The sequence below is a fragment of the Gadus morhua genome, chromosome 6 (assembly GCF_902167405.1).
Source record: "Gadus morhua chromosome 6, gadMor3.0, whole genome shotgun sequence".
Lineage (NCBI taxonomy): Eukaryota > Metazoa > Chordata > Actinopteri > Gadiformes > Gadidae > Gadus > Gadus morhua.
This window is the reverse complement of record NC_044053.1, coordinates 22,200,566-22,227,318: the sequence shown is the minus strand read 5'-3', so window position 1 is coordinate 22,227,318 and position 26,753 is coordinate 22,200,566. Positions and strand designations below refer to the sequence as shown.

Below are 26,753 nucleotides of genomic sequence, written 5' to 3'. Positions count from 1 at the left end.
ATGGGAAATATATACAAAATCTCAGTAATCTCCGCAAGAATGTGAAGGCAGTCCACTGTGCTTGATGATGCCAGGCTCACAGCTTTTGGGTCTTGGAAGTGGTTCTTCCAAGAGGAGTTAACCGTGAAACATTTTCTCCAGGTTATCGAAAGCATGTCTGATGTTGAAGTCTCTCAGCAGATACATGCGGTTCAAATCATGAAAATGAGGTGCTTGTCTTTTTGACGGTCTCAAGCTGCGTACGTACATACTGGTTGCATGGTTTGGTTGTGGTTCACAAGTAGTCTGTTCATTTCCAATGCAACGCAGTGTAGGGTTTGCCTCCTTGTGTTGTAAATGGTTGGCATCGTTCTACGGCCTAGCGCTCCAAATCCTGCACTAAGACGCATCTGAAACCAGGCTGTAAACCTGACCGGGCTGAATACCCTGTGTAGTGTTCCACACAAACCAGTAAAGGGTTGCGTGAGAAAACGTTCAAGTCAACTTTCTACGCAAGGGGTTAATGCCATCATTATAATCATAATTGTTATAAATTATAATACTGTAATCATTGTAATGGATGTTGATGGAGGGGGGTTATTCTTTATTGTATCATATAGTGAACTACACTATAGTGAACTGTAGTGATAAAGTGACCTAATCATATTGAATGTATTTATCGTATTTTATCGTTGTGTTTGAGTCAGGTTTTGGTCACTCAGTTTACCTGGGTGAGCCTGTCAATCAAATCTATTCAGATTCAAACTTAGCTTGTCATTATGCAAAATCTACTTCATAGATCATTAGTACCATCTGTAGTTTAAGTGCCTTTGAAAAAAAAAATGGAACTATTTACTGCATTTAATTACAAAAAGGTAGGGTTGGGGGGAATACAATTGATTGGGCGTAATGCTAACTGTTGCTGCGTATTCACCAGGTCAAAGAGCCGGCTGTCCACCCTGGTGACCAGAAGAGAAAGACGGAGCCCGCTTCTCCCTCCATCCCCGCCGGGTCGGACACGGGAACGTCCTCTAAAGACGGCCGACTCGGCGGCGAGACGCAGACGGTCCGGGCGTCGCTGTTCGAGTACACGATCGAACGGCGCAGCGTGCTGGTGGTGGAAGGCGACGACCACAAAGAGCCGTTCGCGGTTGCGCTCGGGTCCTCCGCCCCTCGAGTGCCCGCGGAGGACGACGGGACGCTGGTCACCGCCACGTACCGGGAGCCGGAGTCCCCCACCGGCCTGCTGCGCGTGTCGCACTCCTTCGACACGGTGCCGGCGGTGGAGGGCAGCAGGGCAGTGAGCGAGAGCCTCCCGCTGGCGTGCCTGGAGGACAAGGCCATGACCCTGCGCTCCCGCCGCTCAGATGTTGGCCGGGGGTCCGCAACGACCAGGGCGGCGATGGAGCACCAGCCGGCCGCTGTTCAGGGAGGGCCCGCCGTTGGCCTGGAGGTGCAGCCGCGTTACCTGAGAGTCGGAGCGCTGCCCAAGTGGAACGCCGCAGACACAGAGCAGGAGGACGGGGCCGGGGGTAGGCCAACGGCTCTGGAGGCGGAGGCGGAGGAAGCGGCCCCCAAGCGTCTTAAAATGCTTGGGACGGACGACCAACCCAAACCCAAGGCGACGTACTTTGCACTGACGGGACAAATACAGGAGGCTGTAAGTCCTGGGGACAGTGGGCCGGACAGATGGTTCGCCAAGGCCGAAACCCTGCAGGACCCTCCACTGCGGTCTGGGCCTTCGGCCGCCCAAGGGAGGAGCGTCCCGATGAGGAACCCTTCGTTTGAGGAGGTGCTCAGGAAGAACCAAAGTCCAGCCGAGGAGCCGGTTCGGGAGCCGCCGTGGCCCATGCAGGTGACTGAAGGACGGATGGTGGAGACGGAAAGACAAAGGGATCAGAGTTGGAAGGCTGAGAGGAGGAATACCAGGACAGGCGAGCTGGAGATGCTGAGACAGGTGGAAATAGAACGGCATCAGCATTTAGAATTTGCCCGCATGAAGGAGAGGCAGCGAGAGCTTGACCGGCAGGGACAGTTGGCGTTTGAGAAGGAGAGCCTGCGGGAGTTTGAGCAGCAGAAGCAGGCGTCGCTGGACAAAGAGCAACAGAGACTACGGGCTCTGGAAAGGGAGAAGCAACAACTCATCGAGAGAGAGAAGCAGCAGGATTTGGAAAAACAGAGAGAGGTGGAGAGAGAGAGACAGCGCAACCAGGATAGACAAAGGGAGCTTGACAAGGAGAAGAAGCAGCTGGAGATTCAGTGGGAGCGTCAGCAGCATGACAAAGATTTGGAGAGGATCAAGGAGATGGAGAGGAGAGAGTTAATGGAGTTTGAGCGACAGCAGCAGGCGGAAAGGAGACAGAAAGAGAAGGAAAAGAGGAAGCAAGAAGAAGTGAACAAAATCCGACATGCTGCCATACAACAACAAGAAGAGAGACGGAGAGAACTAGAGAGACGGAGGGAGACGGAGAGACAGAGAGACCTCGAGAAGGAGGTAGAGAGACAGGGGGAGATAGAGAAAGAGAGACACAGGGAGATTGAGCGAGAGCTCCAGAGGGAGGCACAGAGACTGGGGGAGCTAGAGAGACTGAGAGATCTAGAGAAAGAGAGACAGAGGGAGACAGAGAGACAGAGGGAGCTGGAGAGACAGAGGGAGACAGAGAGACAGAGGGAGGTGGAGAGACAGGGAGAGAAACTACGGCAGGCTGCCATACAGCAAGAAGTAGAGAGAATGAGAGATCTAGAGAGACAGAGGGAGACAGAGAGACAGAGGGAGCTAGAGAGACACAGGGAGCTAGAGAAAGAGAGACAGAGGGAGCTAGAGAAAGAGAGACAGAGGGAGCTAGAGAGACAGAGGGAGCTAGAGAGACAGAGGGAGCTAGAGAAAGAGAGACAGAGGGAGCTAGAGAAAGAGAGACAGAGGGAGCTAGAGAAAGAGAGACAGAGGGAGCTAGAGAAAGAGAGACAGAGGGAGCTAGAGAGACAGAGGGAGCTAGAGAGACAGAGGGAGCTAGAGAAAGAGAGACAGAGGGAGCTCGAGAGACAAAGAGAGGTGGAGAGACAGAGGAAATATGATTTTGAGAAAGAGCATCAGAAGCAGCTGGACTATGAGAGACGGGAGCTGGAGAAACAGAGTTTAAAGCAGGAGAAGGAGAGGCGGCAGAAGATTGAGTTGGAGGCGGCGATGGAGATGGAGAGGCTTCAGCTCCTGGAGCTGGAGGAGAGGAAGAGGCTGAGGGAGAAGAGGGGGAGAGAGGAGGCCGAAAAACTACGGCAGGTCGCCAAGCGGCAGGAGTCGGAGAGGCAGAGGTTGACGGAGAAGAAGCGGAGGGAGTCTCAGGAGCAGCTAGCGCTGGACCCATCGCCTCTCAGGCCCAGGGTCCTGGATCTGGACTCTGTGTTACGAGACGACCCGTTTTCCAAAGCCCCTTCCCCCCAGCTCGACGCTGCGGCCCGCTGGAAACGCCCTTCCCCTAGAGCGGAGGAACCGTATAAACCGACCATTCTGGACATAGACTCCTTCACGTCACAGACCCAGCCCTCGCCCAGTAGAGAGGCCCCCCTCCAGTTCCCGGACCACTCACAGCCCCTCACCCCCGAGAGGGACGGTATCCACGACGTGCCACTGGACACCTTGAAGGGGCGGCTGAGCCCGGAATGGGTGCCCTCCCCCCAGGACCCGTGGGAGCTGATGCCCGCCATGGAGATGTCTGTAGACGTCCCCGCCGGACCAGACACCCCCAGGAGGGCGGCGGGCGGAACCATCCTGGAGCAGCTGCTGTACCGGCAGGGGGAGCGCCGGCCGGCGGCGGAGAGGCGCTGGTCGGCTCTGGTGGACGAGCGCCCGCCCTCGGGCCACACACTGCAGAGGGACGCCTCGGACTCCGCGGGGCCCGCCCCGGAGCAGGTCTGGTTCCCCAGGGTGGAGGAGCCCCCCGCCCCCCGGGCAGAGCCCCGCAGCCAGAGGAGATCACACGGGTCCAAGGTGAGGAGCAGGCCAGCGCAGCCCGGCGCAGAGAGCTCAGAGCAAACCATTAGCTGGCGTCTTGAGGGGTGTTCTTTTACCGTTGACGGATTCCAAACTCTTCATTCTATTTTTCATTGAATCATGTCATCATTCATAGACACATTTAATTGGTTTCTAATTACTTTTCAAATTATTCACCTGGCTGTCGACAACTCAGCCAACATAGAACCTATGAACTGAATGTAGTTCAAATATTACTTGTGCATATTTAAAAATTCCACAACTGTAAATCAAGTTACGTGAAGTGATCCAATAGCTCGATCTCATCCTGTCGATACAAAAGGCTATGGAGATACTGTTGTTTTAAGCACTCGTTTCCCTCGACTAGGGACAGAATCAAACCCTCACACGTGTCGGTTATCGGGTTTCTTAAAGCCTATCAGCACACACGTTTCCAATCTCCTCCAGCTGGACTCGGTTAACGTTTGGGTCTGATGTTGCCGAACAGACCGAACTTAGGGGAATTTGTCCATGGCTCATAGGCAGGTCTAGAGTCTAGTCAGTTGAAATCCCATTTTTTGTTAAAGTATATCGGAACAAATATGTACGACAGACCATAGTGCACCAGAATCAATAACCTGTAAGCTGTTCACTGGTGTTTTCGTGCTCTTGACCAAGAAGATGTACAATTAACGTTCATGGAGTCTCTAAAACACTGGGCTCTCCCAAAGCATGTGAGATCAAAGATAAACTACTTTACTTCATGCATAAATATCCCAGCAAAAGAAGAAGGAGGTGGGATAATGTTGGAATATATGAATGGGATATATGAATATATTCATTACATGAAGGAAAAGTATCAAAACAGGGGGAACCTGATTCAGCCACACTTAGTCAGCTGACTATAGTCCTTTTTCCATCAAAAAGATAATGCGCTTTAAAATGATGCGCATCAAAAGTTAGTGCGACATATGCGATGGAAAAAGGGTTATATCGCTCTAACGCCGATTTTGTCGCACTAAGTTAATTCGCTCTGCAGAGGTGGTTTTGGGAAAGTTCTAGCGACATAAAAGTAATGGAAAACGGCTGAAGCGATATAGAATGCGTGCGCATTGTTGATGGAAAATCATCTAAAGGGTCAGAAAAATGCGCTTCAACACGGGGCATTGTGACACAATTTTAATTCGCTATAATCATTCTGTCGATGGAAAACCGTTTAGGCGCTTCTTATGTCGCTACAAATTAATTCGCTTTAAGAGTTAATTCGCTTGAAAATCTGATGGAAAAAGGACTAATGTATACATTTTAGTGTGCTTTTGTCTGTCTGATATTTTTATGAGATATTTTTAATCTAGAAAGGGATTTTTACAGAATGGGTTTGGTGTGCTTGGCAACATTGAGGCTCAAACCTTAACTGTGTCTGAATATCCTGATGAACTCGGAAACCTGACTGAATTGGTGGATCCGTTTGTGGATTGTTGGGTCTGTAGTAGTGGAAGTGTAAAAAGTGTTAAGTTCAGATTACTCTGGGCACTTTTTGATCAATGAAATTCAACTGTTGGTTATCAACAACTCCGGCGTTGTTGATAACCAACATACGGTGTGATTGGAATCATCCCGTTCTCCAAGTCTATTTCTGAGCTCTTTGTGCGTTTGAGATAATGACCTCGGTCTCCTCCTGTCAGGAGCTGAACCGGCTGCGGTCCCGCAGCGTGTGCCGCCGCTCCGCCCCGCCGGAGGGCCCGGTGGAGGTCAGCCTGTCCAGGATGAGGAGCCGCAGTGCCCACAGGGAGGGGGACCGTCCAGGCTGGGTGAGTGCGGAGCCCGCCTCCCACCTTAAAAAGCTATCATGACCTCTGGTTCCAAAGGCCTGTCTGAGCAGGAGTCTCGTTGGGTCCTGTTTGAGGCTTCTTCCCTTCCTTTATACCATAGCAAGCCGTAGGTTATTCGAGTAGGCTCTTATTGGCATTTGACCAGCTTAACATTTTTGGGGTAGGAGGCGGTGCTCAAGAATCAAAACCTAAATTGCTATGTTTTTTGTTCTATGTCTAACACGTCAATGTGCTAATACAGGGGTCAAGTAAGTGTGTGTGTGTGTGTGTGTGTTGCTGTTTGTTTGTGTGTGTGTGTGACCAAGGTAGGCAAGAGAAAAGCTGAAATTGCTAGCCAGTAGGAAGAGGTGTGCAGACGGCTCACGCGGGAACGTATTCACTAGACCGGTGACTAACATCAGTGGCATTCTGTCACACACACACACAGCATGGAAACCGGCTTTGAACCATCTCCTCAGGCCTGTAATTCAGGGTTGGGTCAGTCAAACATGCCGGCCCATGGTCTCCAGACGCTCTGCGTAGCCAGCAGCCAGCCGATGGCTCGGGGAAATGCTGTGTGGCAGCGCCCTCTGAATGACTAATGACCTCTGGGAGGTAAACACTGCGTCAGTCCTTACCCTGGCCTCCTCTTCCTGGATAGTTTTCTTGGCTCATGATTTAAGCGTTAGACACACACACATTAGTTTGAAAGGCCATGGATCATGCTTGCCCAACGCCCTTGGCAGTCTTCTTTGATATGTTCCGTGACGCTGCATTGACAAACCTCTCTGACAATGGGGGGGGGGAGTGAGAGCGAGATTCCCTCTCTATCTGCCTTTGTTAGGCTCACAACACCGTCCCTCAGCTACTGAAGGGCACACTTTGTTGCCTCCCATCAACAAAGCCCCAATGGTTTAATGGTTCTAATGATTTCATCTTTAGGATTATCCTGTGGTGTGAGGTGTCTTATGGTTGGGTTTTAATTCCCCAAAACTGATCAAGGCTGCAACCATTTGAAATTGCAAATATTAAACATTTCGTAATCTATATTTAATCGTGAAAAATCTTTTTGATTTGTTATCTGAGTGCCGGGTACACGAGGTTTGGATCGTAACGTAGGGAAGAAGATCGGAGCCACACTGACCGATACACACAGCAGAAGACGTAGCAGGAAAAGCTGAACTTCGATGGATTGGCAAAGTAGAGCGATCCAAGTTAACTCTAGATGCAACATGTGCGGTCCATTTTCACGTAATCTCTATGACTTTGTCTGTAGTTCTTTTAGTTGTTATTGATGATGGCCACCGGGTTTGAATGATGGCCGCTACAGACACATCTTTGATTGCCAGTTCCGGTTTTGAGATCAAGACTGGATTTTTGGGGAATGGAATCGGTTAGTGTGTGGGTGCTGTCCACACCCTTAACGACCAAAACAGTTAAACGTGTCTTAATTTATCGTTGTCTGTGGTCGCTCATGTTTTCTTCATCTTAAAAATCATCTAGTGTATGCAAGGCGTTCTGGCTGTGCATCAAAACACTGTTTAAGTAATTATGGTGAGAATCATGGAGCCACTAGCGCCCCCTAGTGCTCACAATACACCTCAACCCTCTCCACCTCCACCGTGAGACTTTCTGAGTGAAACAGAGTGGGACCCCACTTAGACGGATGTAAATCCCTTCTGGGCTGAGATGTTAAGAGAAATTTGAAGACATCATGAAGGGACAATAAGTATTAAGCTGTAGTCTTATGCTATGCTCATGCTGGCTAAAATTGTTTCAACATCTTTTAAAAAGAAAGTGGAAGAAACCACAGTTCCCAAGAATCCGATCCTGACACTGAAAGCCGAGACTCAAGCTCTCCTTTAGCCTTGCATCCCGTCTGGATGCTCGCCGTGTTTGCATAGGTATTCTACCATGTGACCTGGCTTCCCTTCCACCTAAATCACATGGAAATCCGGCAGTTTGGAGACCCTCACACGCAGTCCCTGTAGATGTGCTGAGTCGGGGCGTTTCCCTGCACTTAACCTAGATTCAGCCTCCTCCGACGACAACGCCGGGAAATCAGTGACTGAACAGAAATGCACGGCTCTATGAGAAAGTCACTGTTGTTAAATGACTGGCAGACAGTGAGCGGGAACATGGGAGAGAAGTCCAGCCAGCATCACGTCCGTAGCCTAACCCTGACTCATGTATCTTGGGGAAATGACCCTTAAAGACACACACACACACACAGACACACAGACACACACAGACACACACAGACACACAAAGACACACAGACACACAGACACACAGACACAGACACAGACACACACAGACACACACACACACTCAGTCATGAAAAAATCCATATGTTGTTTTCTTTTAATCATCTGAAGCTTTGTTTTCTGTTCCTTGTATTGTCTAGCCGCCCTACCTTTTCTCAGTGTCATTTAAATGCGAACCTTTGTGCTTGGGCTAAATCTGTCACAAGGGAGAAGGCCTCACCTCATGCATTGTTCTCCTTAATGGGTTAACATTACCTGATTTGATTATTTACTGCATTTATCTTCATTGTGGGGAGGATGTGAAACTGTTTAAATAACTGCATCCTGGAATCACTCTGCTAGAGAGGAGTCTAATGTATGCATGTAGAAGTCTCATCTGTCCTAGACACAATATCTCTTGAAGAAATTGCCACGACAACACTCTAGCATCAACTCAAGCTCATTTTACTGTGATGGCCTCATTTGACTGGGGCAGCACGCCTTCACCGAGCAGCGACAGATTGAAGGTACAAGCAAATTTATTTTCGGTTTTCTTGGTGTGTGTGTGTGTGTGTGTATGTGAGGGTGATGTTGTGTACTACAGTAATTTCCACATGCATGCTGATCATGCTGTCATATGTTATCCTTATTGCATCAAACTTTTACGGTTATTTAGCTATGAATGCAGTGTTATGTGTTTTACTGAAGTATTAAACACATTGAATCAAACCAAAAGTAATAATGAGACTGTATTAAGTCTATCAGTTGGTGTGTGTGTGTGTGTGTGTGTGTGTGTGTGTGTGTGTGTGTGTGTGTGTGTGTGTGTGTGTGTGTGTGTGTGTGTGTGTGTGTGTGTGTGTGTGTGTGTGTGTGTGTGTGTGCGCTCTAATGCTCTGAGAAGACCTGACATGAGAGACTGCCAATACCTACTCATGAATCTACACAAGCACACCAGCAGGGGGCACACACGGGAAGGGCAAAATACTTTATTGTATAAGTCTTTGAGGTCTGTCATGCTGCCATTGTTTTCTTTGGGGACTGCGTCGGTTTGAGCAGTTAAAGTTTGACGGACTGACACCGACACAGAAGGGCCGAACTGAAGGGATGTCAGAGAGGCTCCGGGCTGTCCTGCTGGGCAGTTTGCATGACGCCCGGAGAGATTTGTATAAGCAAACTCATTTTGAACACTGTGATTCCTTTTGTTAAATCGCGCGTCTGTGGTGACGACAGAGCGGTTGACAGGTGCACACAATCTGTGGGTTGGCCTGCGTTGTGTGCCCTCTGTACCTGTCCTTTCTCTGGTACATTAGGGAGCTTTATGCACACCTCTTTGTGTCTTTCTCTCTTTCGCTCTGCCAGTCTGTCACGCCTTCAGCGACGTCATCAAATAATTCATGGATCAGTCAGTGTGTTTCCTCTCCCTCTGTCTGTCTGTCTGTCTCTGTACCCCCTCCTGTGTTAGCTCTTATCGGTCCTCTCTTACCCAGCCAGGGAGAATCTACTTTCTCACACTGCAGGAGTGCAGGCAGACGAGCAAGAGCACCGCAGCACATATGTCAGCCCCTCCCCTCCCCTTCCTCTCACACTGAATCAGGGACCTCCCCTTCTCACTCTTTCTCTTTTTCTCTCACTGGCACATTCCCTCCCTCCCGCCCTCTCTTCCTCTCTCTCTCTCTCCCTCTCCCTTCCTTCCCTTCCTCTCCGGCTCCACTCTGCGCTCTCCCTCCCAGTTTCTCCGTGTGTGTGTGTGTGTGTGTGTGTGTGTGTGTAGGACTGTGAGTCCTACAGCGGACGGTACAGGACGCCGGGGAGCCCACGGCACTCTCTCTCTCTCTCTCCCCATTCACACACCTGCCTGTACCTGCAGTGGATCAGAAAGGAGGAGGCGGAGGAGAGCGCGTTTTTGTTGAGTCATTCCTGTTCCTCTGCTGGATGGCCCTGTCCCCTCCTCCTCGTCCAGGTCGTGCTGCGTAGCTCTCACCGCAGCGCCCTGCGTGCGTCCGCTCTGTGCGCCGCGCGTCCCCCCTCTGGGAGCAGGAACGAGCCGACCGACCCGCCTGTCCGCACACGTTCCCTCGCCGCCGCGCACACGCGGCCACGGCCGATCGTCTACTTTGCCGCTTGTTCCCGGGACTGCGTGAGGAGGCCACCACGACGGGACGCTCCTGATTGGCCGCCCGCCGCGCCCGTCCCACTGAGGGCACCCAACCCCGTGGGCGGAGGACTTTTGTTATTTGCATAGCCCGTCAGTGGAGCTCCGTGTCGGCGCTCGGTTCGTTGGTTCTCCTCGCACCTTTTTTTTGTGGTTTCCTGCTGAGCAGCGCTGGCGTCGTCTTCGCCAGGTGGGTGAGCCTCCGGTGTGGACGTCGTTGTCGAGTCCCGTGGTGAAGGCGTGACGGCGTCACCTGTCCCCTCCCCCTACCAGGGCTCTGAGGCGGTTGCTCTGTTTGTGCTTCAGCACGACGCCATAGGGCACCAAGCGTGAAGAACGATTTCTGGGCCGGGCAGGGATTTCAGTCTGTTGAGTGGACGAGGGACCCTGAGCCAGCTCACCTCAGCCCACTACGGTGGGCCCAGCGGGATCATCAGACGGCGAGTGGGGGGGGGGGGGGGGGGGCAAGGCGTGGAGTTCTGATTACTAGCAGCAGGACCAGCCTGAAGAAGGGCCTGTCGAGACGCACCACTCCGTAGCCCAGAGGGGGTGTGTGTGTGTGTGTGTGTGTGCGTGTGTGAGAGGGGGGGGGGGGGGGAGGAGGGGGCTTAAGTGCCGTTCATCTGGATCTCCTGAGCTAGCTTAGCCATGACCTCACCGTCTCCCACGCAGAGAGCCGCACAGGGAAGGGGCGACCAACCCTAAAACAGAGCAACACCCGACAACCTCACGCCACATCTGGATCCAGACAAGACCACCAAGCCCCTCTGCCCGTGCCCCCAAACCGCCATGGACTACCTCGGGGACAAGTTGACCGTGGCCCACTCCCACCTGACGGGCTGGGTGGGCAATGTGCGGCGCTCCCTGCAGGGGGCCCTGAGCGCCGTGGGCGGCCCCCGGGGCGACGACGGCGGCGGCTTCAAGAGGACGAACTCCCTGCGCTCGCTGGCCTCCCGCAGCCGCGAGTCGTTCCGCCGCTTCTCGCTGCGCAGCCAGCAGCGGCTGTCGCTGCGCCGGCGCACCACGGCGCCCAACACCCCCACCGCCGTAAGACGCACCACACGTCAACACCAGAAACACCCCCCACCCCCCCCCCAAGGAACAGGCTTTGTCTGGGAGGGGGGGCTCCACGCGTACTTCTAGCGGAAAAATGTTTAAGACGGCTTACCATCCGCAATGTTCTTAATCGTAGTTCGATCAGTGAGATGCTTTGCTGTACGTCTTTGGCAGGTACAGGCGAGTCCCCTTGCCGTAGGGTGTCTGACGCTGGTTTGCGTCATCGTCTCTGCTTGTGGTGCACAGTGAGGAGCCTTTTATTACTTGTGTTGTGGTGCGCGGATCGCTGTCTCTGCACTGCACTGTCCTCCACTTGTCCTGACCTCGGCTGTCCGGTTTGCTGCTGTGCATCCTCGTCGCTGCTCTGCTTCCTGGATCGTGTTGCCGGTGGTGACTAGGGATGGAATGAAGTGAGGACAAGGTCGATGGTCAGTCTTTTTGGTGGCAGTATACAAGACAGGGCCTTGGTTAGGCTGGTGACCCACAAGAGGTTTTCGGCTGCAGCAACTTAGTATTTCCCGATGTTTTGACTGTTGTGTCAAATCGTTCCATAAGTCCTGAGTTGCTGCGGTGAGTCAGGTAACTCCACATCGATTAAGACTGTGTATGATTAGATTGCATTCAGTTTTTACCGTTGTAGTTTTTACGACACCAACGGTCAATAGGGAGGGGCTGATAACTTATCTGTCAGCCACTCCTTGACTCGCGGTCCTTTTGATTCAAGGAACATGTCCGTTCAACTGTTGGGCTTCTGAGGTACGCAGCTGGAGTGCCCATCGGTCCTCTACTCCTTGGATGTTAGTCTTCTATATAAACCAAGTGGACTTCAACTTAGTCCCTAACATAAGACCCCCCCAGCCCAAAATAGCCCATAGTCAGACTGGGGTCCTTCCTAAGTCTAAGCCGAGTCAGGTCTTTTGCATTCCAAGTACATACTGTTATGCTCTGCATTACGACAGGATTTGCTGCTCTCCGTATGTTCCAAGAAGGTATTGCCGTTTGTTTTGTTACCGAAGCTGGGGTCAGAGGTCAACATGTAGATTAGGCCTCAGGGGACTGTTTCTTTAAATCATCTCCTGGATATTGCCATCGATCGGACTAATGTGCTGGGGAGTGCGCAGGGAACTGTTTTCCTCTTTGGCAGACTCAGCAGAGGAGTAGATTGATGTCGGTGCTTGATGTTGAACAACATGTTCCAGCCTATGGATTTTTGGGCAGCCACATTAACAGTTAAAGTCAGATCTCCTTGACGGTACCTCTTTGAAATGATTGACTGTCTTTTTGATAATTATCGTTTTATTAACTTGCAACTTTCATACACACAGTTTCCCAAGTCATTAAGCTTTTTTGGATTTAAGATCATAATGATCTTGACACCTCACCATAACTGCTCCCAAAGAGCTGGCTTTCGCTGTGTGAATGTGTGGATGAATGGGTGAATGTGAGTCAATTTATGTAAAGCTGTTTGAGTTGCCTGTGTTTAGAAAAGCGCTGTATAAACGTGGTCCATTTACCATTCACCATCTATCATCATGAGCTTGCGGTCTCTCTTGACCCCTCAAGAAACCGCTTCCCCGTCATCGCTTAGCCCCTTCTCTCGCTGGTCAAACCTCCCATCTATTCTTCTCTTAATTGTTCCACCATCCCTCCCTCCCTCCATCCATCCACTCATTGTTCTGTCCTGCTGTGCTGACGCACCCTTCCTGGGGTGGCGGTCGGGGAGGGAGGCTGCCTCTGGCTAACGTTGTTAGGCGGAGAAGGAGCTGGCCGGCCCATGTCTGGATGACCAGTGCTGTTGGGTCCTTGATGGATGGCCTGGCTCCCTCGGTCCGCAGGGCCGCTCCTGTTCTGCTTGTCAACAGAGTGGTTCTCACACAGAGGAACGCATGCATTCATCCGCCCCCAAGTGGAAATGCAAATACACTGGCCTAGTGTGGAGTGCTGCACCTTTTGATTAAGAATAACTAAACGCCACGCCTCGTCTGCCCCTGTGTGAGTGAGTCAGTCGGATGAGGAGGTTTGAGTCTCCCGACATGTCTTAACCTGTGAGTGTGTGTGTTCGATAGGGCAGGTGGGTGCTGGGTGTGTAGAAGCTGCACGCACACGCGCACACACACGTACAGACACCCACACACCCACATGCATGCACACACCCACAGCAAATTAAATTTGCACACCACGGGACATTTAATCTTGCTAATGCATCACCTCAGTGTTTTCACCGTGGGTTTTAATCTGTCTGAAAGTTGTTTGTCAGGCCTAGCTATCCTTCCTGTCCATCAACGTAGTAACTTGCGGCAGCAGCCAATTCTCTATGTATTTGTGTAGGTTAAATACTAATCACTGACCCGACCAGTCCCCCAACATATCCTTAACTGCTAGATATCCATTGTATCAATAGTTGGATTGGAGGTGTCACACTTCAAGAGTGTCACTGAGCACAAGGAGTACCAGAGGTAGCGCTGCTCCACATCGCACTGACGGCTCTCAGCGGCCCCTGCTCCGCCTGACCGGAAAGGCTGAACTGACCAATGGCATCCTGCAGCATTGTTCTCTGCCTGTATTCCTCTGTGAGTCTTTAAAAGGTAGAAGTCTCCATCTGACTCAAAACTTGAGTTATTTTCATTGACGCGTCCTGAGCCATTGCAAGGGTGTTTCATCGTGAGATGTTGACGTAGATATTCAAACGCATTCTCGATCCGAGGAGCGTTCAATGAGGACGAAAGACACACTCACTCACTCACTCACTCACTCACTCACTCACTCACTCACTCACTCACTCACAGGTATCGTTCTCGTCGGTTGGCTGGTTCATGCCTCTACTCGTTGGCTGCAGTTTGATGGCTTCCAGGACAATGAGCTCTCTGTTGTCAGTCTCATTAAAAGACGCTCGCATCACTAGACACAGAGGGCACTCTAAAAGGCCCACCCCTTCAACTCGCTCTGTCCTGTCTCACTTTCTCTCTGTGTCTCTTTATCTCCATCTCTGTCTTTCTCTCTATCCTTCTGACTCACCGTCTCTGTCTGATTTTCTGTCCTTCTGACTCGCTGTCTGTCCCCCTGACTAGCTGTCTCGGTCAGTCTTTCTTCAACTTACTGTCCCTTTACGCATGTCTTCCTTTCTTTCACTCTTTCTACTCTCTGTCTGCTCTGCTGTCGCTGTATCCCCCCCTCCCTCCCTCTCCTGCAGTCCCTCCCTGTGTCTCTCTCGTCCTCTGTTCTCCCCCATTATCTCCGTGAGGATCCCTAATCTCACCAACACTTTGCTCAGACACGCACGTTCAATCGAGCTGCGTGAACGCGGGACAGGCAGCCTTGTAAACGCCTGCATGTCCCCTGAGCTGCTGCCCAGCCCTTCACTGGCCGATGGTGAAACTAGCAACCACTGTTTCTGCCACAACAGCAGAGAGGCTCGCAGGCATGTGTTGCTCTTCACCCAAGTCACCAGAGGGAACCTGATGTATCACATACTATTCTGTCAGCCATGGAAACGTTGAATCTCAACATTTTCGAACAACAATACGTTTTCAATTAATTCATCTTTCTAGATATGTGTACATAAGCATACTGTACTCTCTTTATAAGTGTTACCTTTCATGAGCTTAGTGTTTTTTGAGAATAGAAATGGGCTAGGCTATTTTCTGGTTATGAATGTTGGGAACCCCACAGCTCCCAGTTCTCGTATATATTGATATGCGCTTGTTTACAATTTATGGCCATCATTTAATTTTCTGTGACATGCACGCATATATTCTGTATATATGCTTCGGCCAAAGCTTCGGCGGCAGCTCCGGCGCGGGAAGCTCGGCGGCAGTTCAGCATCTCAGCTCCCTGAATACAATCCCTTTCTCCTACATGTCGCGGTTCATGGACCTCAGAGAGTCAAGGCCAAAGTTCTTTTCCCCCAAATCTTCTCAACCATGGCCGAGATATCCCCAACTACGAGTCTTCACTTGTTTTGAAAGTGACAGAGACGTCAAAAGCAGTCTTTATGATTCATAATATCATCCGAGTCGCACATAGCTTTTGGCCGTGATATTAGATAAAATATTATATAAATACCCATTTATAATTTTATTATTATATTATATAGATATAGAGCTCCAGGAGTCCGCAAACGGCAACAATCCCTTCTCCTCCATGCTGTGGTTCAGTCTGACAGGTCATTGGTCAATGGGCCGCAGTTCATAAGCGTTAAAGCTACAGACACCAGAAACAGCGCATTCTGAAGGGACTGAAACGGAGGGGAATAGCTGTAGGCAAGATCTTTTTTCCTAAAAGCTGTTTCCAGCAAACAGCTTCAAAAACATGTTTTCTAACCCTCGATTACTAAGTTAACTTGTTGTGAAAACGCCAAAATATGTCTCCTTTTAGGTACCCATTTACGCAGTTAGCAATATCATTTTAATTAATGAATTACTTAAGTTATCAATATCTGAGACCCCCGAGTGCTACCCCTCATATGCGTGAGGTCTGTTCTCATCATCCTTGTGTGTAATGGCTTATTCTGTTGTTGAGTGCAATGATCATGGCAAGCTGCATATATTTAATTGCACCCCTACTGGACACTTTGATTTGAATGAGGGCATGCCACTCAACTAAAATAATACATTTGGAGGCTCTAGCCCAGCAAGAATGGATGTAATTGGTGGGTGTAGCAAACTTGGGAATGAGCCAGAGTCCTGTGGTCTGTTTTATGTAAAGGAGGGCCTAAAGGACATACAAGGTTATCTATTTGGTGGTTCTCGCCCAACAGGAAGTAATGCCCCTCCCTGAGAGGACTGCCGAAGAGTAAAAGCAACACACTATTAATGGGGAGCCCAGAGGGACTTGTGATAAGATAGACTTGTCTTTTAAATGAATCAGGGCCTTAAGCTTTACCAGCAATATCCATATTGGGGCTCTAGCCCTACAGGAAGGGAATTCCAAAGCTCATCAAACGCTGCTTTGAAACGCTTTGGAAATAAAATCCCTTGCTATAAATTTATCTTAAAAGGTGACAGGAACTTGGCCTTTAGTTTTAACCCATTAGGGTTAAAACGGCGGAAAAGAAAGGCACAGCGTTGTCCCCCTAACCCTGAGCCGCATACCAGACCCTTCCTCCAAAACTCCAAACCTGCCTTTCACTCCATATTCACGTTCACTAGGTCTTGCGGACCACACTTGTGAGAGGCTCTGTCATAAAATGGAGATGGATGGAGAAGGAGGGATTAGCATTTGGGTGTATTATCACAACTGGCATGTGGACACAATTTTAAAGTTTGGGGTCCAAAATGGGCCCGCGCCACGCCATAACTTTGTACGGAGATGGAGGTAATGATGCTTCAGTATTTCCCAAAGACCAGGTAGCAATGTGTTGTGCTTCGGGTTTTCCTTTGTAGGCGTGTTGAGAATCCGCTGTCAGTGCGTGTGCATGTATCAGTGATATGCGGGTTTATCCAATAAGTGGTAGTGTACCCGCGCACCATTGGCATGTATGCGCGCTTGTCTCTGTGTGCGTGTGTAAAAGAGAATGACAGAGAGAAAGAGTGCTATGCGGAGATGAATGAACGGAACGATCCTTCCAAATCGCGAAAAAACTAAATCAATTTGTGGCGCTCGGTGTTGATTCTGTGGCGCTGCACCACAAAGAGGTCTATGTATGGGAAACACTGTGCTTTGTGAATGACTTCCTGTGGTACACTTATAGAAACATCTATTACATGGATTTGTGGTTCAGAAACATTTATATTCCACATATCCTTTCAGAAAAATGCAAATCGTTAAGATTTCTTCTGGCCACTTGGTGGTATACAGTATATGAAGATAGGATTCTCACATGTGCTCCAAACAGAAATGAAAGAGTCTCTCTGTGGGCGGGACGGCTTTCTATGTTTTCTGGGCCCGTTCAGCAGGACCATTACCACTGCCAGTACTGGTACCACTACTTTTGGGTCACGCTTGGGAAAAAAATATGAAATGGTCTTGCACACATCACTTTAGCGCCGTGCTAGCATTTTGTTCATTCCCTCTCTCCCTTTTTTGCTCTCTCCCTCCCCCTCTGCCTCTCTCTTGTTCCTCCTCCCTCCCTCCCCCTCTCTCTTGTTCCTCCTCCCTCCCTCCAGGTGAAGCTGCAGCACCAGGGGTCTGGGGAGGAGGAGCTGAAGGACCCCGACACGCTGGTGCAGGAGTCGGACAGCCAGTACGGCACCTGGGAGACAGGCCTGCACACGGACGACAGGTACACACACGCACTCACTCACAAGTACACGTCCCCGTAGGCTCCGACTGACGCAGACCGTCATTGTTTCAGGCAAATGTGGATGTTAATGGGTGTTTCAGAATGTGGGTCATGGTGTTAAGCCAATTAAGACTGAGGGACTTCATTTACAGATCAGGTCAATCCTCCACGCGGGCTCCGTCGCCCGGCCGCGGGCAGCCCTGTGGAGCCCGCGGGCTACGGAAACGTCAATATAACAGTAGCGCACTGCTCGGTGGAAACGAGGCATTCGACTGAGCGGGTTTGTTGGTTCTCGTAGCCTAGACTTCAGGGGTTAACCCCTCCCTCCGGGCTGCTCCACAGCCAGGACTCCTGCTTATTGGTTCATAGCACAACCAGGGCTCCAGCCTATTCGTGAATAGACGTAGGCGGGATCCAGATCCCTTAGCTAGTCACACCCACTCAGAGGAGGACTTTCCTCCTCTCTCCCATTGAACCCCATGTTATTCACCGGCCGCCAACACTTTCGGGGAAATGAATGGGAGTCAATGGAGGCTGAGGGAGGAATGTCCTCCCTGAAGTAATTGTCAATAGGCGATAGGGTGTGCTATGTCCCTTTACCGAGGGAAACGAACATAACGCATACAAAGGCATTAAAGTAGTCCTATTTAAGGTCATTAATTCCTTAAAGTAGACTGGACAACCTAGCCTACATTTTTTGTTCTCAATGTTAAGGAGGATCTTCCTCCCTCTCCTCACTGGAGAAGCCTCCATTGGTATTTTTATAATATATCTAATATCGCGGCCAAAAGGTATGTGCGCCTCGGATGATAATATGAATCATAAAGACTGCGTCTGACGTCTCTGGTACTTCCCCAACAAGTAAAGACTCGTAGTGGGGATTATCTCGGCCATGGTTGAGAAGAATTGGGGCAACGGAACTTTGGCCTTGACTCTGAAGTCAATATTGAACTGCGACATGGAGGAGAAAGGGATTGTACTCCGGGAGCTGAGCTGCCAGACTACCACCGAGCTCCCCCCGCCGGAGCTGCCACACGGCCGCCGAAGCTCTGGACTCCCTGCAAGGCAGTCACATGGCAAACTGACAAATTAGACATCTATTTTTGTATGGAATATCCCTGCTTCTGAAATGCGCAAACATCTCCGCCCAGAGCTCGTCCACTGGTCCACAAAATGTTAGCTATGCTCTGATTGGAGAGGGATTGGGAAGTGGGAGGTAATATTCAACTATCTTCCTACGTAGGAGGGGGCACCGAAACGGACTCTCTCGTTTGGTAACTAGGCGGGGTACATTCAGAAATGCATATCTCACTCAAGAAACCATGTACAGACATTTTTCAAAGTTTATACAAACTTTGAAAGAAGTCTGTGGGGAGCACCAGAGACCCAAAACAACAGGAAAAGTGTTGTTTTCAGAATATTTCCCCTTTAAAGGCTTATGATTTTTAAATAGCCCCACAAAGGTTCAACCACTCATCCTCAAATAACAAGATCTCTCTCTCAAGAGCGTATTTTGGAGCAGAGATGTTCTCCTTCGTCCGCCATGGTTCCCGATTAAACGTTAAATAAGAGTCTGATTTGGGAGCAGTGCTGTCTTTCAAAGCTGCTGTTGTCGTCGGCTGCACTTCTTCCCGATCTGTTGTCTACGTTTGTTCCGATGTAACGGATCCTCATGTGGCCTCGAGACAAATAGGTAGGACTTAGCGTCTAGTGTCTCCTTTGAACATCAGCCCCCGTCTATTTAACAATGTCAAAGAAATCAAAATAATAATGTCAATTATACACGTCTCTTCTTTTTTGTAAATTGTATAAAAGAACCGCAACTGTCAGAATGATGTCACCGTTGGCCGCAGCCTCGTTGGACCATCTCACTCCTACGGGACCGGAGACGCCTTGGCAGGGCAATGATGCCAATTACCTGCCTTGGCCTCGGGACACAGCTCACCTCTCCCCTTAAATTCATTAGTCACTTTTCTCTCCAGGCCACCAGGCATCAACTGACCCCTTGTGGCCATACTGTGTCATTGCAATATTGCTTTTTATGTGTATCAGTTTAAAGGTTGTATCGGCGATTCTAGGCCGAAAAATAAATGATCTCATTCATCTGATCTTTCCTCACGATCCGCTAGCTGCCCGCCCCATAAGCAGGCCGTCCAAAAAACGTGTCTCTGTAGGCAGCCTATGCTCTGAGATCGTACAAAAAAAAAAAAACGGGTACTACCAACCACTCATAACCAAAATAAATAGTATTCGATCCAATCACCGACAAGGGGTGGGTGTTGTGGGGTTTTTTTGCGCTGCGTTTATGATAGTTTTTACTAGGTGCAAGAAACACGGAAGGGAAGGGCGAGCTGGCTCTGTTTGTTTGGGATCTCGCTTCAAATGCAAACTGAAGTGACGTCACCCAACATCGCTGACACAACATTTTAAGTGCAGTTTCATAATCATAATAATACTAATAACAATGGAACAATTACAACATTAACCAAAATGAATCATTTTTGTCTTTTCCCTGACCCCGGTTTGTAGCCTGACCCCGGCCACGCCCACTTCAGACGGCGCCCTCTCCCCTTCGCCAGGGAAGCCCTCTCCCTCCCACACGCCGGCCCACCATGGCCTGCCCTCCGAGCTGGACGGCTCTGCTGGTCTGTCCCCGACAACCCCGGCCGAGAGCCAGCAGCTCTCCTTACCAGAGGCACGTACCCCCGCACCCCGCACCCCCGTACCCCAACAACCCCGCACCCACGTATCCCTCTCTCATAGAGAGAGGTAGCGTTTAGATTCTCTGCCCGAGCCCGATATTTTTCCCGCCACTATCCTCGGGCCGGGTCGGGCCGGGCCTTTGATCGAGCGTTATTTTTATTTTTTTTATCATTGCTTTATTGGCCTAATCTGAGGAGAAATTTATGCCATGAACAGAAATATTATAGGCCTTTATTACACGGGTCTTCTCAATGCCGTGGAACGCTCCGTTCACTTGCATGGGTAGTAGTCCGGTAACTTGTCAACCCCAGCGTGTTCCGTTGCTAAGCGACGACACCGTCTTTGCGGACAAATTATTTCTCTGCTGATCAACACTACGAATGATGGTAACGAATAAATTGTAAAAAGACACACCGTGTGAAGTTATTTTTTCGTTTTGGCAAGTAGCCGTGTAATAAGCGGGATAATGTATAGAACGACGCCGGTCATTATCGAAAATAAGCCCCTTCAGGGCAAAGCAAGACACCTTCGCTGCGCGTCGGTGTCCTGTTCGCCCTGTCGGGGCTTATATTCCCGATAATGACCGGCGTTCTATACATTATCCCTTGCATATATATTTAGCAGAGTAGGCCTAGTAACAAATGTGTACAAAGTTACCGTACATGTATTAAAAAAAATGTCGGGTTGAAATCGGGCTCGGGCTAATAATTACAGTTAATGTGTCGGGTTGGGCCGGGCTCGGACAGAACGTGCACGGGCTCGGGCCGGGTCGGGCTTGATTTTCTTGGCCTGATCTAAGCTCTAGAGAGGGGTGCTGCCAGGGGACACGCTCCAATCAACAGCCTTGTTTATCACCGTTGAAATCTCAATAATAAAGGCTGATAAATAAACACATTCTTAAGCAAACGGCGATGATGATCACACGTGATTATTAATATGAATATATTATTATTAAACGTATTATTATTTCTGATGTCTTTTCTAACCTTCTGTCCCTTTGGCCCTGGTGAGCAGGTGTCCACGGTGCTGCTTGACACCAGCGTGCTGCGCTCCAGGGCCCAGCTGGGGAAGAGACGGGCCCCGCGGTCCCGCCCCACCAGGACCGCCCCGCCCCAGGGAGAGGGCGGAGCCACCGACGACTGGCGCTTCAGAGACTCCACAGGTAGGCTTCAGTCTGCTCTTCATCGTCCGTTCCCTCACTCTGCTTCCAAACTCACAAAACGAGTGACGCTCAAAATTAAGCATTTGTCGTTTTCATTTGAATTAAATGGAGGGTTTTCTTGGACAGAAAGTGTGTGAATATATTAATGTATTCCCTTTAGAATGTGACGCCTCCATTTTGATGACAGATGAGAAGCCGGAGTTCAAGGAGGACCCTGAGGAGCAGACAAGAGAAGTGGAGCCCCGCTCCACAACCAATGCAGTCTCCCAGCCCCAGAGGATCCCCCTGTTCCCTGGGATGGACCCTTCCGCTCTCAAGGTGAGGCGAATGGACCTACCCAAAGCAGCCCTGCTCGTAAGGCTGTAAGTGGTGATTAGGGTTCAGTGTGGGTTAATTCAATTGTACGGTTCATGTCCCCAGTCGCAGCTGAAGAAGAGGGCCGACTCTGACAACCTGGTCGATGTGGGGACTCCCTCTCCCTCCCAGTTGTCTCGATCGCCCAAGTCCCCCTTCCTCCCACGGGCCACGCGTGTGCTGCCCCCTTCTGGTGGTAGAGAGAACGGGTAGGAAGGGTTATTCAAGGAAATTGTTTGTCCTCATGTTCACTCCGGTTAAGCACTCTCCTGAAAGTGATATAATTTCATTTCATTTTCATTTATTTTATTTAATTCAGTTTGGAGGACTCTCCTCAGTGGCTCAAAGAGCTGAAATCCAAGAAAAGACTGAGTCAGTATGACTACGACGATTCTAAATAGATAAGAAGGTAAGGGAGACGGTCATTGGTCCATTTCCTTTTTGTTTTCCCCTTCACTTACTCCTTCCTCTCTTTCATTATTTTCTCGGTCTCTCTCTCACTCTCACTCCCTCTCCCCCCTCCCTCTCTCTCTCTCTCTCTTTTTCTCTCTCTCCTTGCTGTGGTTAAGATCCAGTGTTGATATATGTCCTCTCTCCTTCCTCCAGGTGGCCTTAAAACCCAAGAATCTCTGAACGAAACGGAGGCCTTAACCTTTGACCCTGGACCCCGGGCCAGAGAGATGTTTGGAGTAGATTCTACTACTGCTGATGCTGCTAACGCATTTCTACTCCTTTTTTATTATTTCCGAAAAACAGGATCAGATATTTTTGCACGGTGCCTTTGCTTTCCTTCTCCCCTGAGAGTGTCAAACGGATGGCACGACGTAAACATTGAATATCTTATTGCTTCATCACGATTAATCATCATCTTTTACACTTTATCACCGACCACGACCACAAAAGACGAGCAAAAAAAGAATGTCCTGTCTGGCTGCACTCCAGAGAACGGTCGTCTGAGAATAGCGTGAGCAGCGCCACCCGACAACGCCACCCGACAACGCCATCGACCACCCGGTAGTGCTTCAGTATTCACGGTTTGGAGGGCTCTCCAGTCCTCTGCCGGCGTTCCGTCTTCCTTGTATTCAGTGAGCGTACCGACGGTTGTGGACGTGTTCGTACCTGCTCACTGCACAGAAGCATATCCATAAGCTTAACATTCCACATGATCGGACCCCAGCGCCGCGGCAGATGTCCTTGCCAGCTGGGGGGCGTTGTGCGTTACCCTACTGCTAAATGCTGTATTTGTATAAACACTATTTTTTTGTCAACACTATAGCTGGGTCTTCAATCATGTAACACTCCTCTACATTCTAACAAGGCGTCTCGGCGCCACTGTTTATTTTTGTATTCTACGGGTTAATCATTTTTATTTTCTCTATCCTAAGTAAGTTGCGGAAAGAAGTGGCCCATATGTGTGTATGCATTTACTTTAAGTAACACTGTTAAATGCTGATTTTCTTGAGCAATGAGTGAACAAAGGGAATCCTCTCTGAGAGTCAATCATCTTCCAGGGCGGGGAAACTTGATCCATTCACTACATGACGTTCATTAGCTCCTGCTGCCTTGTTGTATTCCCTTGGACCCCCCCCCCCCCTGTATCTTTGCTCAAGAGCTAATCACTACATCACATGAGATGAACCACATGAGTGAGGGATGAGACTTAAAGGCCTCTTACGAGACAAAAACATTCACTCTTTTGAAAATATTCAAAACGCGAGATGAACATAGTTAGCCCTCCTCCTCTTCCTCCTCCTCTTCTTTAGTCGGTCTCCAACATCCACCCAGCACTACGTCACTTAATGTGCTGCAGCACCACCTCTGCTCCACCCGTGTGCAGTCGGCCACCCTTGGGCAGTCAACCATCATCTGGGGGGTTCTGCGGTATAGAAATGCTTACTGCAATGCAACTGGATGTTGACTCCGTCAAGCCTCTATCAGTTTTTTTTCAATCTCCCCCCCTCCTTGATACGTCTGTAAATTACTTTTTATTTCTCTCGTACGCGGAAAAAAATTTGATTCGTTTTTTATGTTTTTATTCATGTTCATGTTCATTATTTTTCTTTTTATTTGAAAGTAACAGATTTATATTTGCACTGTGTTGTACTGGCCAGTGTCCTAAAGTTTAAATTCTTAATAAAGATATATATGCAGTGAGCTACAGACTGGTTATGTCTTGAGTGATTCTTATTTCCATCTCACAATCATAATCCACCTCATATTAATAAGGTGTGCAAAAAGACATGATAGATGCCATATTTCCATCTTAATATTCACAGAACCATCGGCAGAAAGGTTTTTGTTTTGATAGTTTGCTTAAACTACTAGATAAGGGGTTATAATAATACAATTATAAAGGCATTGATATGTGCCTGAATGTGGTTACGGGAGCGTCTGAGGAAGCTGGGTGCGGGCCAGACGGGGGGCAGGCGGGCTGGGTGGGGTCTATGCTAACCTGTGTGTGTGTGTGTGTGTGTGTGTGGGGTGTTTGTGCTGAGCGGGGCTGTTTTCCCCAATCCTCTTCTTGGCTCGCTGTCCCGCTGCTCCACACATGGCGGTGAGGCGGGCAGGCCGCCGCGTGCCAACACAGCTGCCTATTGAGAGGCAGAGGAACGGACACAATGTGAGTGGCAGACATGCTGCATCAACAGCTCTGGCTGTTTTCTGCTGTTGTGGCCAGATATAAACCATAAATACGCCCTCCCTCCCCCCCACTGCTCCTGTCCTCCCATGTGTCACCGTCCCTTCCAAACTTCCCAACGCAGACTCACCAACGCAGAGCCGCTGCCTCATCACTAGCGCGCAGATCCAGGTAACGCCGGACCCCCACTGTGTGATGACGATGTGTCGGGGTCTCTGTTCGGCCTTGAACTGGCTCGGAGGGCGAAGGAAGGAGTCTGTTGTGATCTGGATGACCACCTTGGACTGAATTGTTACTGAATTGTTTTATTACTACGTCCTTGAGATCTCAGGTGTTTGTTTTAGAAGTATCAACGACTGGGGGGGGGGGGGGCTTTTTGTTATGATGGACAACCTCAGGATGAAGACCCCTCAAGGAGAGAGCGTGCAATCATGTGCTGATTAACATATTTCTGAAACTGTTAACTGTGTGTGTGTGCGTGCCTTCATGCGTGTGTGTGTGTGTGTGTGTGTGTGCATGACTTAATGCATTTGTGTACGTGTGTGTGTGTGTGTGTGTGTGTGTGTGTGTGTGTGTGTGTGTGTGTGTGTGTGTGTTTCGGCAGGACACAAGGAGTACAGGATGTCTGACCAGCAGAGCACTGCCCCAGAGCAGCTGCACCCTGGGACGAGCCAGGGCGGGGCTGTGGCTACCTACAAGGTACCAGCAGACCCAGCGGGACCGCATCCACACCCACCGACCCACCCTCAGAGGCCCTGAGGCAGCCCGTTCTAACCCCAACCCTAGCCCTCTTTCTTCATGTGTAGTTAATCACCAAAACCTTTTCAAAAACACAGTTTGAAAGTCTTTGTTTTCCCCTTCATCACACTGTCTTATCTAGTTATTTCTCTCTCTCTCTCTCTCTCTCTCTCTCTCTCTCTCTCTCTCTCTCTCTCTCTCTCTCTCGCTCTCTCTCTCTCTCTCTCCCTCTATGTTGCTCTTTTCAATGCTCTCACGCTCTGTAGTCACATTTGTTTTCAGCAGGTGTACCCTTCAGTGTGATGTAAACAGTCCCCCCCCCCCCCCCCTCCTCCCCAAACCTGAAACCCTAATCCAGGTGGTGCTGTTTGAATATGGAAACTTCCGGGGACGCAAGGTGGAGCTTTCCGCTGAGTTGAACGATGTGACGGAGACGGGTCTTGAGAAGGTGGGCTCGCTGATAGTGGAGCAGGCACCGTAAGTAACTAACGCTGAACCTGACCGACCTGCTCACGTATCCATGTTACATTAGCTGCTTCACATAAGACCCATCAACATTGAGGCAAGAAAACATCGCATTTTAGTCCAATGTGGTGAAGAATGCAATCAATCAACTGGAAGCATCAAATGCAGTTCAATGTTATCCCCTTCTTATTCTGTGTATATTCCCCTCCCATCCCCCCTTGTCCTGTTCCCTGATGTTAGCTGGGTGGGCTATGAGTGCCAGGCCTTCATTGGCGAGCAGTTCATTCTAGAGAGGGGAGAATACCCCCACTGGGACTGCTGGACCAGCAGCCAGAGCAGCCCCTCCCTGCTGTCCCTCAGACCGCTCAAAGTGGTGAGTTCCTCCTCCGTCCATGGCTGGAGGTTCACTCTGAGCCGGAAAGCTGCTGTTCCATTCCTGGCAGACATTTGTGTGTTTGTGTTTTTTGTAATGTCACATGGCATTCATCAAGTTATATAAATAGAATATATAGAATAAACTGGAATTCTGTGTGGCAGGAAGAGAGGGCAGTATTTTAGATATTGTTAGATTTTTCTTCTTAATGACACTTTATAATTTGACTAAAGTGTGTGTCCAAAGCGTATTAGTGAATGAATGATTGTCCGTGTTTGATTCTTCAGGACAGCGCAGAGCATAAACTCCACCTGTTTGAGGAAGAGGGCTTCGCCGGGAGGAAGATGGAGATTGTGGAGGACGACGTGCCCAGCTTGTGGGGACATGGCTTCCACGACCGCGTGGGAAGCGCCAAGGCTCTGAACGGAACGTAAGAGCCTCTCCTACACTCCGCTCGGTCCACATGTTCAGCATCTTCTCAATAACCTCGTTGGCAGAGCATGACCTCACAACTGTCAGGATTAGGGGTTTGATTGATTCCCACCTGGGGCCATGCATGAGAAGGAACGTATGCTCTCAGCATATTGTAATCGATATTGCAGTGAAGCTTTGGATTCGGTTGTACAACAAAGGGAATATCTTCATATTAATCCCTTTATATGGAACCCATATTTGTGTGTGTCTATTCAGGAGTGCTATCTGGTTCTAAGTGCTCCTGTTCCTCTAGATGGGTGGGCTACATGTACCCCGGCTACAGAGGGCGCCAGTACATCTTTGAGCGCGGAGACTTCAAGCACTGGAACGACTGGGCGGCCCCCGAGCCCCTGATCCAGTCTGTCCGCCGCGTCAGGGACATGCAGTGGCACAAGAGGGGCTGCTTCGACGACCT

At 49.8% G+C, this 26,753-nt stretch overlaps 2 protein-coding genes across 5 annotated transcripts in view; both read left to right on the top strand.

Moving 5' to 3' along the window:
* si:ch73-138n13.1 (titin homolog) overlaps nt 1-23,815 on the top strand; it is a 28,652-nt gene extending 4,837 nt beyond the window's left edge. For 3 of the 4 annotated variants that reach the window (XM_030358658.1, XM_030358656.1, XM_030358659.1), the window contains 9 exons: nt 917-3,964; nt 5,632-5,757; nt 17,316-17,431; nt 19,961-20,126; nt 21,149-21,296; nt 21,457-21,614; nt 21,717-21,859; nt 21,970-22,059; nt 22,257-23,815. In XM_030358658.1, the coding sequence (XP_030214518.1) occupies nt 917-3,964; nt 5,632-5,757; nt 17,316-17,431; nt 19,961-20,126; nt 21,149-21,296; nt 21,457-21,614; nt 21,717-21,859; nt 21,970-22,051 (3,987 nt within the window). In that variant the 3' untranslated portion in view covers nt 22,052-22,059; nt 22,257-23,815. The remainder of the gene's footprint in view (nt 1-916; nt 3,965-5,631; nt 5,758-17,315; nt 17,432-19,960; nt 20,127-21,148; nt 21,297-21,456; nt 21,615-21,716; nt 21,860-21,969; nt 22,060-22,256) is intronic. The other variant, XM_030358657.1, reaches the window with a different exon arrangement.
* Nucleotides 23,816-24,105: 290 nt separating this feature from the next.
* LOC115545470 (beta-crystallin B3) overlaps nt 24,106-26,753 on the top strand; it is a 2,897-nt gene continuing 249 nt past the window's right edge. Inside the window, exons 1-6 of the mRNA XM_030358676.1 lie at nt 24,106-24,459; nt 24,893-24,987; nt 25,385-25,503; nt 25,732-25,864; nt 26,152-26,294; nt 26,592-26,753. The exon at nt 26,592-26,753 is cut by the window's right edge and continues 249 nt beyond it. Coding sequence (XP_030214536.1) covers nt 24,910-24,987; nt 25,385-25,503; nt 25,732-25,864; nt 26,152-26,294; nt 26,592-26,753 — 635 coding nt within the window. The 5' untranslated portion in view covers nt 24,106-24,459; nt 24,893-24,909. The remainder of the gene's footprint in view (nt 24,460-24,892; nt 24,988-25,384; nt 25,504-25,731; nt 25,865-26,151; nt 26,295-26,591) is intronic.